Genomic DNA, 19,530 nt, shown 5'->3' with positions numbered 1-19,530 from the left:
AACAGCAAATTGCAGAAAATAACTTCAAATAACAAACATCCCCTTAACGTATCAGCATATTTGGAATAGGTAAATAATAAAACTACTGGATTACTTTGTTTGGAAAGTTTTGATTAAAGTTAGTTTTATGTACATTTTCCACAAGAGAGGGTGATATTTCCTTTTCTTAAATGGAAGATCATTTATGGAAAACCACAAGCAGTGACCCTGGGCAGTATAAAGTTTTCAGAAGTGTTGAGACATATATTTAAAGGAACTGAGGCACTAGGTCTGGACAATAATATGTTCCTGAAAAGGGAGCAGGCAGGGAAATTGGTCTATCTGTAGTGGATCCTTATTTTAAGGGAGATGGTGAATGAACAAAGTAATGAATAAGAATCACATAATCTCACATGGGCAGTTGTGCTGAGCTACATTGGAGCTCCTTCAAAATACTGCTGCTTTCTGGGAAATTTAATAAAGTTTAGTATAGGGTGCTTTCCAAATACTATTTGATATAGGGTTCCACAAAAATATTAATGGCTAAGGTGGGGGGAAATCATGGAGTAGAAGATAGCACAGGTGCTTAAAGAGTAGTACAAGCTCGTTGAAATTTACATGTCCATCTGAAAGTTTTGTATGTACTAGTGTAGGTAAATAACATCTAAGGTTGATGTAGCTGGGAGATTGAGGGGATTTTTTTAACTTCACTCTGTGCACCTGCCGGACATTGTATGTGATTTTTACCTGTTTTTATAGTTAGTTGCATTTATTGTATCTTGGCTTGCTCAGCTCTGGCTTGTGCTGGGTCCAGCGGTCCCTGTATGCAAGGGGTCACAACAGGGCGCTGGGATGCCCTGTGGACAGGGGCTGCTGCTGTGAAGCAGTCCTTGTCTGTGGCAGCCCAGTCTGGACCCGAACATAGGCTGAACCAGTAGCAGCTCCTGTCTATAGGTGGTCCCAGCTCCCCACTGGCACCCCCCTGCAGACAGGGATTGCTCCGTGGGATGCAGAGCAGCCTCTGCTAGCAGTAAGCCTGGGCCTGTTGGGGCCAAAAGCTGCTTTGCGGCAGCCTCTCCGCACCACCACACTGCTGCCTCTAATAGAGGGGAGAGGCAGCACTGCAGAGACGGTGCTGGGTAAGCTAGCTTTTAAGCTGGCTCCCCCAACATAGGCTCCTGCACCACTTCCCCTCTTGCTGCCTCTGATATAGAGGCAGCAAGGGTGGGGGGAGTGAAAGTAGTTGAGTAGTAAGACTATTAACTTACGTCCCTAGTTTATATCTCCAGAATAAGTTGAGCTTTGTTCAAAATGCAAACTTTTATTGGAGTGAGAATATTGAGAAGAAACCTCATTAAATTTGTAGGTGCTATTAAAATTAGTCAGGAGAAATGAGAAATAACATATTCAGAATTAGTAGTATTTAGCTTGTGTAGATAATTGGGCTAGCAAATTTGCATATGAAGTGAATTGTAATAAAACTTTGTAGAGTCGGTGAGCAGGGAAATGATTGTATTGCTGTGATTTTTTTGAAGGCCTAATCGGAGTGGCATACTTGAGCTAATATAGTAGTTGGGACATTACTAGATGTTCTTAAATTTTTCAATTAATGTGTGGTTTTTTTCTGCTTGAACCGGGATATGTTATGATCAGTGGAGTCATACCCAAGTTTCATCACTGTTTGCTCATGGTGATCCTGTGCATTTTTTGTTTGTTTACATAGCAGCCAGAGGTGTGGTAAGTGTCTCAGAAAAATGCATCAGTCTGCTTTTTGCCTTGTATAGGTAGATAATGCTCCAAATTGCTGGAGTAGTTTAATGAGATTTTTATTTACAGTTTCGTCATTTAGTTCATGCTCTAGACATTTTTCATGAATTTAAAAAGACAATACTCAACAGAATTAATATTTCACAGTAATGTTTAACTGCTTGTACAAAATGACTGCATGTCCAGCAAGTAAATACATGCTCAGTCTTTTTCCTCTATATAACCTACCTCTGCACCAAATACACGGTGGGGGAAATTGGTGGGTTTTGTAGTATGTCTGAAAGGCTATTAAGTCTGGTCTTTGGAAGATCAAAGGTGGTGGAAGGGATTAACAACCAATGGGCATTCATAAAGAGCACCTTGCCAGCAGCCCACATGTCTGTAATGAGAAAATATCCCCTTTAGGGCCTCTGCATATCTTAATTGGCAGTATCTTACTGTGGAGGGGTTTATCCTCTGGCTGCAGCAGCTCCATGCATGGCACGCAGAGCCCCTGTGCAGGGCTTATTGTGCAGCTGCACGGCTATGCAGTTTATGGGGAACCTTGTTCAAGATGCTGTTTTCACAATATGCTGCTGTTTAAAAGACAGCTGTATTCTGGATTGATTTCTGTTTCTGTATAATCTTGATATTAATCCTCATGTAGCTTTACATGTATCATTACAATAGTTGTGCACTATTGTAAATGTTGCCTATTGTCAAGAATTGCTTAATGTTTAATTGTGTTCACTGGCAGTGGGAATTACACTATATGAAATGAGTAAGTTTTCTTAATTAAAGTTGTATTTGATTTGATACAGGTTGAACCTCTTTAGTTTGGAACCCTTGGGACCTGACTGGTTCCCAATGAGAGAATTTTCTGGATCATGGTAGGTCAATATTATCTAGCAGCATTACCAACAGTTCCTCTGCTTGCTGTGCTGGTAGAGGACATTTAAGGGTAAACTAGAGCTAAATAACAGCACAGAACTTTGAGAGCTAGGACTGGTGGCTGATAAACTTTATGGGACTGGGTGAAACTTGGCTACACACACAAAAGTGGACACCTGGCAAAGTAAAATAGTTCTGGATTAGAGAGGTTCAACCTGTACTTTGGTTTCTTCCTTGATGTGGATTTAAAATAAATTTATCAATTCTAATATTTTTATTTATTTCAGGTTATGCAATGGTCTCTGCAAGATGGCTTGTTCTTGAGTTGGAGCTTTTTAAGGCAGACATACGCTGGTACTTCAACTTTATTAAGCGGACTATAATTTCTTCTCTCACAACAACTACATAAGCAGACAAAATTGCAAAGATCTGCCCTTTGTCGAGTATGACAGCCACGACCCGTGGCTCTCCAGTAGGAGGGAATGATAGCCAGGGCCAGGCTCCTGATGGGCAATCCCAGCCTCCCCTACAACAGAATCAGGTATGATGGTAACTTTGTTAATAAAATTGTCTATAAAGACAATAAGTAGTTTTGCAACATAAGAGGTTATTCTTTAAAAATCTCTTTAGGCTTAGGGTATGATTTTATATCTTGTTAAAGCAAGATCAGGCCTAGTTATACTTTGTTGAAAGACTGTTGGTGAGTCAGTACTGAACAAATGACTCAATAGGAAAGTAAGAAACCCTGTACTGCAGAAGGTGCTACCTTTAGATAAAGTACCATGGTGTTGAAGTAAACTGCAATTTCAAATGTCTTTACTTTGGGCAAGAAGTTTACCAGGGTGTGAGATGCTTTTTCAGAGCTTGTGTGATTCACCTATTTCAAAGTTTTGTGATATCAGCTTGGTACCAGAGATTGTCAGTGTGTAGTTGACTACACGGTTAACTGAGTTTATCCATTAATCCTATAGATTACACACACTCCGCTGCTGCCTATGTATTTGATACAAGAGGCAGCAGTGGGGTAGCAAGTGGCAGCAGGCAGGAGGTGAGAGGCAGTGCGTGTGGGGAGCTAGCTTTTTAACTGTTGCCTCTTTTAAGACTGCTCCCTGTGCTTGCTCCCTCTGTTCCTGAGACCATGGGGGGGGGGGAGGGAGGCAAGAGCTGGAGTTTGCAGGAAACTGGCTTCCCCACAAGCATTGGTTCCCATGGAGCCGCCTTCCCCCTCACCTCCCATGTTGCTGCCTCTTACAGAGGCAGTAGGGCAGGGGATGACAGGTGGCGTCCTATGCTCAGGGGGAGATGGCTTGGCTTACAAGCAGTCTTGTCTGTGGGGCAGCCTCCGTCTGCAGGTAGCTTAGCCCCTCCCCGCCCCCCGACGAGGTATGCTGCCACCCTGTGCTGCTGCCTCTGTATCAGTTCCCTGTAGTAGGAGAGTGCTTCCTGCTATAGTGATAGAAATGTAGCCGTGTTAGTCTGTTGTAGCTGAAACAAAAAACAGGACTATGTAGCACTTTAAAGACTAACAAGATGGTTTATTATTAGGTGATGAGCTAATCCTAAAGCTCATCACCTAAAAAACCATCTTATTAGTCTTTAAAGTGCTACATAGTCCTGTTTTTTGTTTCTTCTTGCTGTTGTCCTCCATGTTATGGAAGTGGGTTAAATTAGTTGTTATCCATGAATTTACAATGCTATAAAGATCCCCACTCTGTCAACCTGTTGGCCTTAAGATGAAGAACAGAAAACAATTGATCCTTGTTAATGTGAAAATTGTCTCTTTTGGCGTAGGAAGGGTCAATGATCTAACTTTCCCTTCTCAGAGTTTCAAACAATTTTAACAAATTTCATAACTGTTTTCATTGCAATACTTACAAACAATGTATTTAGACAGTGGGCTGTTAATGCTGCATTAAACCTTTTCTGCATCCATTAAATGTTGCTCCAAATTTAAGTTGATCCTTTAATAATGCATAATTTAGGGAAAACAATTTTTCAGTGATTCAAGAATTAGTAATGTATGGCCTTTTCTTCTTTAGATTTTTTTTTCTTGATATTTCACCACTGTTTCTAGGGATGTTAAAATGCATTTAATTGAGTAAATGTGTAACTGCTGAAAAATTCAGGGATTGCATAAAGGGGTGATGGAGTAGGCTCCCGCCTGCCACCTCCTCACATTGCTGCCTCAGATACAGAGGCAGCAACGTGGATGGGTAGGTCTTAGGTGGCTCTTGGGGAACAGGTGCACACTGAGAACTGGCTTTTAAGTAGGCTCTGTGGTCATACCAGGAGCTTGTGTGTAACCATGAAGGCTAATCAATGAGCTTTAGGCTTATGGGTTAACTATACATGGTCACACTTTTATATTCCTAGTTGTTTCTACTAATAAAATTGCTTTAGTAGTAAATATGGTAGGATATTTAAAGAAAAGAGATTCTAAGGTGGACAAGGCAAGAGAGTTGCTCCTGATTGGGTTTGAATTTGACCCATGTAAGTAGTAAATAAAAATGATCTAACTATAAAACAGCTGTGAATAGGAAATTGTCTTGGGGAACGGAAATCCAGGTGAAAATTAGGGATGTCATTGTGTTGTCAACTACACAATTAACTACTAAGCCTGGGCTTATCGGTTAGTCCTATTGACTACACACGTGCACCCGCCCCTCCCCCCCCCCGCCACTCCCTCTGCTGCCTCTCTATCAGAAGCAGCAAGTGCAGGGTGAGGCGGTCCCCAGGGGGAGACAGCTTTCCAGCCAGGTCCCTACGTGTATCGGCTGCCATGGAGCTGCCTGCCCCCTTGCATCAGAGGCATCAGTGTGGGGGGAAGAGGCAGACAGGAGCCAGTATGCGTGTAAGCTGCCTCTGTGGAACTCCTCCCTCTCTGTCTCCTCCCTTCCCTGCTTCCCAAAGAGGCAGTGAGTGGCAGCAGGCAGAAAGCTAGTGCTCTGGGGCAGAAAGCCAACTCAAAAGCAATTCCCCATGTGCTTTGTCTCCATGGATGCTTCCCTCTTCCCCCAGCCCTGTGTTGCTGCCTGTCGCTTTCATTGAGACACTCTTTCAAACTCAGAATTCCCAGAAACCTCATTTTGACATTTTCAATGAGAAAGTTGATCCACTATGAACAAAATTATGGATCAAATGTTTTGAATAACTAATTTTTCCATCTCCCAGAAAACTAGCTTCATTATTAGTCTAATTGAATAAGAGAAAATATTTAATTGAAGTAATAAATAATTATAATTAAGACATTCTAAAAGCTTTAAATCCTATTTTGTGATGAATTAATGAAAAAAATTTTTTTTACGTTTTATTAACTTTTTCTGTTTCCTTGCAAAATTCAGATGAAATTTAGAGGTGAATGAAGGAAGCCAAGAGAAAAGGATATACACTATTACTGTGTCTGAGAAATAGGGTGAATATTGTGCATACAGTATTTAATTTAAATCCTTGAAATGTTTTGAATTCAGACTTCTTCTCCTGATTCTTCCAATGAGAATTCCCCAGCAACCCCTCCTGATGAGCAGGGTCAAGGGGATGCCCCACCTCAACTTGAAGATGAGGAGCCTGCATTTCCACACACAGATCTGGCAAAGTTGGATGACATGATCAACAGGTAATTTAAGATTGATGCACTATTCCCATTCATATGAATTTTAGGTAAAATCTCTTAACATTACCACCAAAATTTCTGCGTCTTACTTGGCATGTTAAATTACATATTTTGGGTTAGGGGGAATAAGAAAAGAGATGTGGATTGGTGAATTTTTTTCTAATGTTGAGTCCTTTTTAGTGGGTTAAAATAGATTTTACATTTTTATCCCATCCTAAGGGCATAATGAAGGGGAAGATATGCTTTAATTTCTTTTTAGAAACCTAATTAAAATGAAGTACTTTTTTAAAAATTCAGACCTCGATGGGTTGTTCCTGTGTTGCCGAAAGGGGAGTTAGAAGTTCTTCTAGAAGCTGCTATTGATCTTAGTAAAAAAGGTAAGTTGAAAATAAAGTGAAATGTTTTATAGAAGAATCTGTAAATCTTAATCCTTAAAGGTCCTCTGTGTCCCTGTTGGAGCTTTAGTTCAATAAATTGGGACCCAAGTTTTCCAAATTGTGGACTAGCGTGAAAAGTTTCATAGATAGTTTGAAAACAGTGAAGCGATGAGTTTTCTTCCTTGATACAAGCTCTGGAGAAAACTGAGTCCACAGCTATAAAATAAGCCTTCTTACTTTCCTGCTAGCTTTCTGTATTTTTATTTGCATATCAGGCCTGATCAGATCTATTTTCCTGACATATTCTTGTGACCCAAAATAGCGACAGTAATCTAGTTAGATGACTGTCTTGTTTAACTTATTTGAGGTCTAGGACAGTTTTCCCTCAAGATTGTGTTTTTTAGTTCAAAATATTGTTAGGTCAGCATGACAAGGGCTTGTTCTGGGAAGATAGTTGGTCTCCCAGCCTCTTGAAAGTCATTTTTCCAGACCCTATATATGAGAAATCTATGAAGACCCAGAGGAAGTAGTTGGTGAGTTAAGGTGCCTTTGAAGAATAGTATTTAAAATATGATTTTATTGAAATATAAAATTGCCTGTTCTGTACTTGCCATAGTTAGAGTAGGAGGAACTGACCTCACTGAAATTCTAGGAGTAAATATTTATCACGGAGTGAAAGTTCTTGTCGGCGGGTAGTTTTGGCCTAAAGGAATTACTTTGAGTGTTAGTCACCTGTTCTGAAACAGATATTGGAGAAGAATGAATATTCATCCACATATATAAAGTATGTCTCTGCTGTGATAAAAATCTCTTGGCATGGAGTTTCAGAGCCTTGGTCAACTGATTGGAGCTTAGGTTGTGAAGCAAAAAATTGGAATATACGTGTTTGGGCTCAAGCCCAGGCTCTGAGGAATTCCCCAGTCAGAAGGTCTCAAACATGGGTTCCAGACTAAACCCAAACTTGCATCTTGCAGCCTGAGTTGCTGAATCAGCTGATCCTAGGTCCAGATGTGATAGTAATTTTATTGCAGTATAGTCAAAGGTAGGATGTGATTTGTTTTATTGCATAGCTGATTTGTTCTCTGGGACCACACTTGCCATTGATGCTTGGTAAACATGTTTGTGCCTGACTGGAATCTTCAGGTGAGCATAGAACTCTCCCAAGATAAATGCCATCTTTAAAAAAAAAAAAAAAAAAAAAAAAAAAAAAAAATTGAAAGATGCAACTAGATGAGTCTATGAGTCTGCTGTTGCAGCACTTCTGATAGGAAGAAATTCTCTGATTTTTAGTTTGAGGAGAGATTTTTGGGTGCTGGCAGCAGCCTTGAAAAAAATCACACCATCAGTAATGCAGCAAATAGATATAGAGTTTTTCATCTGCTCTACTGGTGGCACCCACACACTCTACTACAAATCAACAACTTGGACAGTCAGTTTGGGAACTCTTTTTCATACATCTCCCTGCCCTGCCAAGCTTAATTTTGGTATTCCATTTTTATAATATATTGTATGCCCCACAGTTTGCTGAATTTAACATCTAATTCTAATATCCATTATAGACATAAATTTCAACAGTTTATGTTAATTATGAGTGGTCATTCCATTACTGGGGTTTATGGTGCATATTATTTTCCCATAGGTGGAAAGAAAGGATTACCAGAAACTGTTAAGTGTGTTGCCTGTATATGTGCACTTGCCATTTTTTCCCATTTGTTGAAGAAATATAGGATGGATGAGGTCTTTGTCCCTTTTATAATTCTGAAGAGTCAGACTTAAGATTGGGGTACTTACCTGTTCTGAAGTGGGGCATTCTTTGGCTAGATGGTTCTGAACTTCGTTAGTGTGGAAATGCAGAATCTAGAAACTTCAAATGGTTCTGAAAATGTGTTCTTAGTGAGGATATGAGAGTTTAGTTTCCTTACCCACCCATATGCAGACTTTAAATCCAAATGGTATCTTGTAGAATAGATAGAGAGGACGTGGACTGGAAGAAGGGATTGAAATTGAAATATAACTGTGACCCTAATGTTGGTATCAACATAATTTTTCACTGAGATCTGTGGATCATCAGAACGTTTAGGGTACAGGAATCAAAAATTGTTTTGTTAGCCCACTAGAATTATTACACCAAAAAGCTATTTTTTGTTGGTGCATGGTTTTTGTTTTTTTGAGAAACTGTGTGGTCTCATTGATAGAGCACCTGACTGGGATTCAAGATCTGGGTTCTGTTTCTGACTCAGCCACCATGGGATAGTCTTCACCTCTGTGTGTGTGACCCTGTCTATACTTTGGCTTTGACAGTTAGTGTTAAAGCATGTTGTATAAGACGAGGTGGTATTATCTTCTTCAAATTTGGGGGAAAGAGCAACATAGGAGGAAGATGTTTAGACCATTTAAATACGTGGTCATGCTAGCAGTCTGATGGTATTTATTTTTTAATTTTGTAGAAAAATTTTTCATGTAAACAATATTTTCTTAGTTTAAAGACCCACTCTGGTGATGGTCTGAGGGTCTTCTGATACTGGAGAAGCAGCCTATTGAAAGAATGGTGGTACTTAACTCACTGTTAATAAAAACTAAAGTTAGGGACAGCATTTTTGAACAGTGGCAGCTACTTAATTTTTTTTTAACTAATTGAGCTATATAGCATATACTAAAGCAACAACAACAAAAAGGCACTAAATTAAAAATTCTCTGATTCTTATGCTCCACTTCCCCCTTAAACTCTGTGGCCGGACTGCTGCTGGGTGTTCCCATTATGGCAGTAGTCCGCAATCTTTCCGAAGTGTACCATGGTTTTACCCTTCTGCCCTGGGCTGCGCTGCTTTCTCAAGGAGGGGAGGGGCTCTCTGTATTGCACGGCGCGTGGACCACCTGGTCAACGCAAATCTTTCCGTGGACTACCAGTTGCTAAAGGAAACTCACCATAAATTACATAACTATGCCTGAACCATTTTGCTAGTGCTGCAGCTGGGGAGAATTATTAAACAGATTAAGTGTTTTAACTTTCTTATGTGTATTTAAAATGATGTTTGATAAACTAAATAAAATATTATGTCCAACACAAAAGGTTCAATGTTTTCTTTATTTATGGAAGGAGTGGGGAACCTTTTTTGGCTTAGTGGGGTTAGTGACCCACAGAAAAATCAGTTTGGGACCGCACAAGTTAAGAGCAAAAAAACTCCTCCCAAAACTCCCAGCCCTCACTGATGTGGCCCCCAAATGAGACACCTCACTCTTCTGGCACTCCAGCCCCCACAGGGTGAGGGGAAGGGACAGGGAGAACTGAGGTTCAGGGCTTCCCAGGGGCCAGATTTACTTGTCTGAGGATCCAGAGATAGTGGACCCTTTTAGGCTCTGGGGTGGGAACAAAAATAAGGGGTTCAGTGTGCAGGATAGGGGTGGGAGGTGTGGTGCAGGACAGGATGAGAAGGGCAGGGTCTGGCAGGGAGTTTGTTTGCAGGAGAGGGTGTTGGGTGGGGGTATATGAGGGAGTTTGAGGACAGGAGGAGGGTGGGGGAGTAACACAGAGAGGGTAAGAATGCAGCCAAATAGCTAGTTGGGGAGGGAGGCAAAGAAGTGGGGAGTAAAGGAAAGTGCAGCTTCTTCTTCGAGGGTCCCCGTGGGTGCTTTACTTAGGTGTGTCAATACTGCTGTGCACACGGCTTGAAGATCTTTGGTAACAGTCCCCCAGCCGCGTGCTGCAGTATTGCGCAATTACTCAGAATGACAGCTATACACACACCGGCGGCCATTCCCTCAGTTTCTTCTCAACCGCTGCTGGCATTGGTCGCACTTAGTCAGTCTCCCTAACAGCATCAAAAGTAAAAAAGGGGGTGAGGAGGAAAAGGATAACAATCGATAAAAAAGCAGGCGAAGTGGCGTGCGGATGCTTCACTGCGTCCTGCTCTCCCGAAAGACAGTATAAACAGACAAAAACCTGTCATGCACGCACCACTGGGCTTTGAAAGGTACAAACAGCAATCACAGCTGGGATGGGGAGCCCATATGAGGAGTGTGATATTATAGGGACAATGGACATGCGAAGAATCCCAGCTTCACATCAGTGTGCTGAAGCTCACAGTGAGGAGGGCATGCTTCCAACTGCTTCCGCACATACAAAACAAAACTGTCTGACAATATCCTCACAATGTCACAACAACACATTACATAAACAGGCAGGGGGGTGCGAGGTCTTGCAGCCTACTTGCAGAAGCAATGAAACTATGGCGATGGTATTTTATACACAACATCACACCTACCGCTATGCATTTGCTAGACTAGGACAATGTGCTGGCAGATGCCCTCAGTAGTCAATTCCCACAGAACCACAAATGGGAGATCAACAGATCGATCATAAACAACCTTTTCAGGAGATGGGGAATACCTAGTTGTAGACTTGTTCGCAATGCACATCAATTCCAAGTGTACCCGCTATTGTTCCAGGGCAGGCATTGGACCGCTATCTTTTGGAGATGCATTTGCAATACACTGGGACTTCCCGCTGGCATATGCATTTCTACCTTTATCTCTCATATATCAAACGGTAATGAAGGTAAAAAAGGAGGCAGCAAGAATCATATGCGGAGCCCCCAACTGGCTGAGACAAATTTGGTACTTACCGTATTCCAACCTAGCACACATCAGCCATACAAGTTTCCCCTGGTATGAGCTCTCTTGACTCAGGACAGGGGGCGTATGCCACACTCTGGGCTACATACACTAAACCTGAGAACCTGAAGGCTTGTTGGCTCTCACACAAAGAGTTAACCCTGTTTCAAAGGGTCACAGACATCCTAATTAATTCCAGGAGAGCTACTACGAGATGAACTTACTTGCAGAAGTGGGCCAGATTTGCAGCCTGGAATTCAGCTCGAGCGTGGGATCCACACGAATCGGGGATATCAGATGTACTAGAATATATCCTTCAGCTGCAAGACACAGGACTATCAATTACTTCCATCAGTATACACTTATCAGCGATTCACCCACCCATATAAGGGTATTCCCACTCGTGCACTGAGATTTCGGAAAGGGATACGGAACCTGTATCTGCCGCAGAGAAGATCCAGTGTCATCATGGGACTTGAACCTTGTGCTGGATTCAATCATGTGACGGTCTTTCGAGCCACTTGCAAACTGCTCGCTAGTACACCTATCGATGAAGGTAGACTTTCTCATTGCGATAACATCATCCAGGAGAGTGAGAGAGATAGCAGCACTCATGGCAGACCCACCCCACTGTACAATGTTTTCCACAAGGACAAGATTGTCCTTAGAACTCACCCAAAATTTCTCCCCAAGATACCTGCCTTATTCCATTGTAATGAACCGATATACCTACTGGTGTTCTTCCAGAAACCACAGGAGGACAGCAACCAGACAGCATTGCACATGCTGAATGTACACAGGGCCTTTTACCTGGAATCCACAAAAGACTTCCGAAGAACACCCAGACTATTTGTTTTGTGCGGTCAGGTCCAGAGGTCAACCTGTCTCCAAACATCGAATATCCAAATAGATTTCTACATGTATACAGTTGGCTTACTCCCAGAAAAACAGACAACTACAGATAGTTATACGGGCGTACTCCATGAGAGCAGTATCTACCACGACTGCTTTCCTCAAAGGTCTTCCCATAGACATCATTTGTAGATTAACAACATGGGCTTCAGCCAATACTTTTGCACACCATTATGGAATCCAAAGCTTTCAGGACTCAGGCACTAGATTTGAATGTACAGTCCTGTCCAACATCCTGTCCTGCATCAGGGAGTGCCCACCGCCAAGCAGGAACACTGCTGCATAGTCACCTAAATGGAGCCCCCATGGGGACCCTCGAAGAAGAAGGGAAGGTTACTCAACTTGTACAGTAATTGGAGTTCTTTGAGGTGTGTCCCCGTGGGTGCTGCGCACACACTGTCCTTCCCTCTGCTCTGGTATAGCACAGTTCAGTGTAGAGAAGGAAAGGCGGGGAAGGCCACTGATGTATGTCACTGTCATTCTGAGCGATTGCACAATAGTGCAGCACATGCTGGTGGCTGGGGGACTGCTACCAAAGATCTCTGGGCTGTGTGTATAGCAGCACTGACACACCTAAGTGGAGCACCTGCGGGGACACATCTCAAAGAACTCCAGTTACTGCACAAGGTGGGTAACTGTTCCTTCTGCTAAGTAAAATTGTATCCCCTCCCCTTGCATCTTCCCTCTGCTGCAGCCTTGCTACCCTCAGCCCCATGGTCCACCCGCCTCCCCCAGCTTGATTGTCTGCATGGTCTTCTGTCCCTTAGTTCACCCCCGTCCCCTCCCATCCTGCTCTGCAACATGATCCCCTGCATTGCTCCATGGCCCTCAGTGCAACCCCTGTTCCCTCCCATCCTGCCTTCGCAGCCTCCTTGGTCCACGTTCCTGTGCCCCCAGTGCACTCGCTGTCAGAGCAGTGGTTCTGGGACTCTCAGCCCCCTGAGAGCAGTGCTGGGGCAAGGAGAGGTTGGGGGCCAAAGGCTCTTTCCTGCCTGTCCCAGCCCTTTGCCTGCAGGCTGTGGCTCTAGGGATGGGACAGGCAGAGCCTGGGACTGCTCAGGGCTGGCTCCAGCCCAGCTGGATGTAGAAGGGTGCTGGGGAAGGGGTTCCCCAACCCTGCACAAAGCCCACAGGGAGCAGCCCAGGCCCCAGCATGCCACACCATGTGTGCTGGCTGCCTAGTTCCAGCTCTGTGGCGCAGGCCTAGTCTCGCTTCCTCCCAAAGCAGGAGGCAGCCCCAGTGATGCGTGCACACTTCTCTCTCCCTTCTCCCACAGAAGGAAGCTGGAGCTGGTGCTCAAGCCTGCAGCTATGTGGCTGAGGCGGGAGCCGCAGTATGGGCTTCCTGCTGTGCGGGTGGCAGACATGGGGCTGAGCTCTTGCCCTGCGTGCCAGTAAAAATCAGCTTACATGTTGTTTGTGGGGGACATGCTAGGAATTGCCGACCCCTGCATTGTAGAGAGTGCTGCCATAGCTCATTATTTTGTAGCATGTGCCTGGTTCTTCATAATTTTATTTTGGGGGATGTTAAATTTTGACTAGTCAGCTAATGGAATAGTTGATGGATTTTCTTGCTCTATATTTAAGGCAGAGGTGCAGCATTTGGGACCTGACACCAGCGGGGACTGCTTGAGTCCCTGCTCATCCTGGGCTCCCCGCTATGCTTCTGTCTTTTAAATGTAGCTAGAACCCTGTGGAGGTCTTGCTACATTTAAAAGGCTGAGGTGCAGTAGTTGGATCAGGAGCTAACAGGGACTGCTCGAGTCCCCACTCACAGTTTCCCCTGCTGTGCCTCTGCCTCCCCTGACCTTCTGTATAGACCAAGCCATTGTTTTCCCTGAAAGAATTTACTTGAACTTACTTTCTGCAAACTGTTGTTTTCAATGTTTGACTCAGTATATGGAAAATATATTTTCTGTCCCCAGCACTGAGTTATTTTCCAACGGAAAAATAAACTTTAAAAGGGAGGATGTCAGCTTAAAAATCATATTTCTGTATGAAAATTTGGGGCCTAGTGTTTCAGGTAACCCTGAAGATTAATGTAACTGAAAGAGATGGCAGTATTTTTCTTCAGTGTTTATTTTTGTTTATGGTGAATGTCACTGTTTTTCATCGATTTTCACTTTGTCTCCTTTATTAGCATAGTTCTCAGGTGCTACTTTGGAGTGAGTTCAGTGCAGGCACAGCAGCAGGCTTCACCTCCCCTTCCCCGGAGAGTCAAGGCAGTAACAAGGGGCATTCTCTAGTATTTACACCTGCTGGTGAACATCTGAAGAAGTGGGTTGTGCCCACAAAAGCTCATTATACCATCTACGTTTTTTGTTAGTCTCTAAGATGTTGCAAGGCTATTGGTTGTTTTAAGTTTTTCAGTTACAGACTAATATGGCTGCCTCTCTGAAACTGCTGGTGAACTGTATCTGTTAGGGTGAATGATCAGGCCCCGTTCTAGTTTTCCCTGGCATACAGTCTTCTTCCTGGATAGTATTGGTGAGGCCTACCGGAGTGGTGGTGATTAGAATTAACACTGTTTTAAGACAAGTCTACCTCTCTAAGCCATTGGTTCAAGCTTTGTGAAGTCCTGACTACCCCTTTCAGCATTTGTTGAACTTTCTGTATAACTATGAGGGTAGGTCATTTTTTTCTTCATAAAATCCAAGATTTTCATGCAATTGAGTAACTTGAGGAGGTGGAACTCTCAGAATGGGCTTTTAGTGTCTGTGTTTGTAAATATGGATCTGCTTATGTATTTTGCAAGCAGGTTTTTAACACTAATAGCAAACTGAGAAGACAAAAGGCAAGTGTGTACAAAATGAGAGGAGTGGGAGGGGTATTGCGTTGTAGCTGTGATGATTTAGAATGCCCAAATGACTGTTTTAACTGTCACGGGAGCAGAAAACATATAGTTTTTAAAGCAGTTTAAATAAAGGACCATTGAAAGGAAGTTCTATCAGAAAGTACTTGTAAGAATTAGTTCCACCAAATTAAAATTTATCATATAGTTGAAAAAAATCGTGAAGCTGAAATGCTAAGTGGAATTTGATGGGAGAAGGGAAAAGGAGGGGATATTAATTGGCAATTTTGATATCTAGTTACTTAATTTTGACGCTTTCTGACATTAGAATGCTATTGTTTTTTAGTTGGGGTTTAATTCCTTTCTTAGAGAAGCTCTACAGCTGAGAGAAACTCTTCAATGTAGTTGGAAATTGTTTAAATATTAAGAGCTCAGATCAAGAAATGAAGAGCGGGCAGGCTAGTGGTTAGAGTAGGTGACTGGGAGCCACAACTGCTGTTGAGTTTTTTTGGTTGTGTCTATCCAGTATGGAAGTGGCAGATGCCCCCTCCCCCCCACCAGTTTATAAAATGATCTTGATAATAGCTACTCTACTCAATGTTTTAAGTCTTCATTTTTGAAGCACTTTGAAATCATTGGATGTGAGATATTTTTAAGTCCTAAATGCAACTGCTGTTAGTGTTAAGTGAGCATTGTAGACACCAATAAAATGAAGTGTTTTAACTGTTCCTTTCCTTTTCTCTTTTAAACAGGCCTTGATGTTAAAAGTGAAGCATGTCAGCGATTTTTTCGAGATGGACTAACAATATCTTTCACAAAAATCCTTACAGATGAGGCAGTGAGTGGCTGGAAATTTGAGATTCATGTAAGTTTGTGTTGTATTTATGAAAAACAAATAATTTGAACAATGGTAGAGCTGCAGAGGCCATCTGATTATTTGGTGGTATGAATAATTTTTTTAAATAAGCTTCCTTTGGCCAGTTTCCAATTTTCTCTTTCCCTCCATTCACTCCTCACACCTTCATGTTGAATGAAGAGAGAGACTGGGTTAGTGGATCACACTTGAACAAATAGGAAGTTTGGATTGAGAAGAAATCAAACCTATATCCTTGTGTGATATGGCATCAAGGTTTCTTTCGTGCTTTTATCAGTGCTATCCCGAGTTGGGCTCCTAATTATGCTGGACCCGTGTCTAGTGTCCTTTATATTCCCCAGAACAATTATAACATTCAGGGGCATGGAGGCCTGTTGTTAGATCTTGGTAAACCTTCTAGAAACTTTGCTGATGTATGTATACTCATTAATAATGTCTTAAATGAGCATATTAGAGGTTGTAGAGTTACTGGTGAGTAAGTCTGGAAAAAAATGAAGTAGAAAAGTATTTCTGCTATTGACTCACGGATAACTCAAACACTGAAAAGTTTAGCTTAGAATGTATTTTAACCCCAACTGCCCTCAATTATGAAAACATGCACGATAGCTTCAGCTCAGATAAGTTTTTGAAAAAGCAAAGGACAGCATTTTATAAAGAAAGCAGTTTTTTATCTTGGCTTTTGTGAATGCTGAATTACTTTATAATTTGTTAAATTTCAGTCACCTGCCAAAACTTAAATGTCTTTTTCTTAATAGAGGTGTATTATTAACAACACTCATCGTCTAGTAGAGCTGTGTGTGTCTAAGCTGTCCCAAGATTGGTTTCCTCTTCTTGAACTTCTTGCAATGGCCTTAAATCCTCATTGCAAATTCCATCTCTACAATGGTACACGTCCCTCTGAAACAGTTCCCGCGGGAGTTCAGCTGGCTGAAGATGAACTTTATGCCCGTCCTCCTGACCCACGATCACCAAAGGTATATTGATTTTTTTTTCCCCCAACGAAAATCATAAAGCCTTAAAAATAAAGTCTGTTGTAATATTTGTAATTAAACAATCACTCAATATCCAATTAGAAAAATAATTTAGGAGAAAAGAACTGTCATAAGACTTGCTCCTTTAAAGACTTGTTGTTTTTTGTTTTGGTTGTCTTGTGACTAAGACTTTTTTCTTACACAGCATTTTTCACTTCTTCCTCTCATTTTCAATCTTGGCTGCACAATCAGGTTCCCCATGGTGATATTACCACAAGGGATCAGTGCTGACATAACTTTTGGAATGTCAGTCCCACTGCTATAGTTGTCCAAAGGACATTGTTGGTAACTAAATTTGCTTTTTCATTCCATTTTGAATTTTAAGTGTAACATGGTTGTAAAGACTCATATCTACTTAACTCAGCTTTTAACAATATGATTTTATTCTTTGAATCATGTCTACACATTCATCCTCATTGGATGTGGCATTGGTGCAGCTTGGCTCTGTGGATGCAGCTATTAACAGTGCCCAATGGAATTCTCTCATGCCTTCACCTTTTTCCTCCTGGTTTTGATTGTTCAGAGTTGCAGCCCTAAAAGATGGGGCATAGAGCAGTGACTACCCCAGTTTGTTCTGACAATAGAAAATTGCTCTGTAGTCTTGCTGAGACCTTGAGCCCAACTTCATTGGATTGGATCGTTTCTAGGGTGGTCTATCTTAATTTTGTTAGCTATTATTTTTTTCCCCTTTTTTTCCTTTTTCGTGTTTTTACTTCCTGGCCTTGGTCATGGATACCACATGTGAGAACTAAAGACAAAGAAACCAGAATTGAAGAGCGATGCTTCTTGTTGTGCTGTTTTTCTTGCTTTGGACTCATCTATTTGGCCTGCTTGTGAGGAAGGTCATTTTGCCTGATAGTTGCATCACATTTATATTTAAGTTATGCTATTACATGAAGCATAACAGTTCATAGAGTACGCTTTGATACGAAAAACTTTCATGAAAAAATTTAGACTAGCTCTAATCACTAGAGCACCTCCATAAGGCTAATAGTCTTTTACACCACTGTGAAAATGTAAAAGAGCCTTAAAACTTCTATGCCCGTGTTACATTTCTGGGTGAATTCACAAAGATAATGGAAATGAATCACTAAGAATGTGGGCTGCCATCTTCTGCTGTGCCTGAGGGGACAGAGCCTGCCTTCTACATACCTCCTCAGTAATACTCTGAAGGTCTACCCCTCCATGCTAAGTGTGTTGTCATAGTGAGAGGGACAGTGTGTCTCTCATGCATCACCTCCCCTCCCTCTGCCCCGCCGACAGTGACATGTCTCTATTGGCTACGTTGGGCGATCAAATCAACCTGCCTGCACTGTCAGGGAGGAGTGTCCATTTTTATAGCTTCTCTTTGCTCACTCTTACCCCCCTCCTCCCCCGTCCCCCTCCCCAAGTAATTTTTCTGCAGGGAAGTAAGAAATCTGTGGGGACATGGATTCTGAAACACACAGTGATGCAGAAGTCCCCCCAGGAGTAGGGAGTGGACGGTACTGGGAGCCACAATAAGCCTTTTACATCCTGGAAGGCCTCCAATGTCAAGGTGGCTCACCAGCACAAGGGACAATAACTGCTGTTGAGAGTTAGATGTTGGTTCCCAATAGGGTATGACACGCTTGGTAGGGTTGCTGATGCGGATCGCGGGTCTGGGGAGTGTCCTGTCTGGATCTAAGCATATCACTTGATTTCGCGTATCCCTTATCTGCACCAGTGAGCACACTCTTTCTGCATACTATTTCTTGTGTCTCTTCCTGATAGTTATGTAGTGGAACTCAACAGGAGCGTTTGCAATATCTTTTTCTAGCCATGCAGCATTTTGCAACAGATAACTGATTTATAAGAGGAAGGCAACATATAAATGATTTGTTACAGAAGTAAAACAAGAAGTATAACAAGAGAATATTATTTTTAATTAAATCAAACACTTCCTTAACATTACAAGAAATCAATCTTTTGGGAAGCTGGCTTAAACTAGGCAACTGTCTATACATTTTCCAGATTCAAAGAAGTCATTCCCATAGAGAAGTATTGAAAATAAATGAACAACAATTTGTATAGGCTAATTTTGGAATTCAAATTTCAACCTGAAACATCTGTGTGATTTAAATGTCAAACTGTTATTGCATCAAATAAAAAAATTATTTGAAGTACTGAGAGAATTGGGCAAAATAAGCATGGTCAGGGAAAATAATCATGGTCTAATGAACATTTTGCCCCAGGTATATTTTTCTGCACAGCATTTTCCTATAGTCATCCCAGATGGAAATAATAGGTATAGAGAGGAAAATAGTATAATGTATACCTGCAGCCCATGGGCCACATGCAGCCCATTAGGTTTCTGTGTGTGTCCTGGAGATGCTTGGTTTACCCTTGCACACATGCATGGTTGCCAGATTGTGCTGGTTTATGTCCATGTAGTTTTTTTTTTCCTACCAGTATTACTAAAGTGACACACACACACACACACACACACACACACACACACACACAACAAGGACATGTGAAGTGAGGGGTGTGCTGATTGCACACAACATTGACTGTCAGTCGTTCACTCCTTTGTATTCAAAGTGCTGCTACAGTGCAATCAGCACACCCCACAAATTCTAGATAAGCAAGTGCAGCTAGCAAAACTACCTTACCTTGGGGGGGACTGTCTTTTTTACCACAATCTTGAGGGCCACTCATGTGGCCCACTCACTAGCTTCAGTTGCTCA

At 42.1% G+C, this 19,530-nt stretch overlaps 1 protein-coding gene across 5 annotated transcripts in view; it reads left to right on the top strand.

Annotated features, from left to right (window-relative positions):
- USP9X (ubiquitin specific peptidase 9 X-linked) overlaps window positions 1-19,530 on the top strand; it is a 292,101-nt gene that overhangs the window by 44,039 nt on the left and 228,532 nt on the right. For all 5 annotated transcript variants that reach the window (XM_089774470.1, XM_089774474.1, XM_089774477.1 and 2 more), the window contains 5 exons: window positions 2,904-3,157; window positions 6,084-6,229; window positions 6,524-6,603; window positions 15,670-15,782; window positions 16,547-16,765. In XM_089774470.1, coding sequence (XP_089630596.1) covers window positions 3,062-3,157; window positions 6,084-6,229; window positions 6,524-6,603; window positions 15,670-15,782; window positions 16,547-16,765 — 654 coding nt within the window. In that variant the 5' untranslated portion in view covers window positions 2,904-3,061. The remainder of the gene's footprint in view (window positions 1-2,903; window positions 3,158-6,083; window positions 6,230-6,523; window positions 6,604-15,669; window positions 15,783-16,546; window positions 16,766-19,530) is intronic.

The sequence above is a fragment of the Pelodiscus sinensis genome, chromosome 1 (assembly GCF_052426305.1).
Source record: "Pelodiscus sinensis isolate ZL-2025 chromosome 1, ASM5242630v1, whole genome shotgun sequence".
NCBI classification, from domain to species: domain Eukaryota; kingdom Metazoa; phylum Chordata; order Testudines; family Trionychidae; genus Pelodiscus; species Pelodiscus sinensis.
Note: the sequence above shows the minus strand (reverse complement) of the source record. Positions and strands in the feature narration are given on the sequence as shown.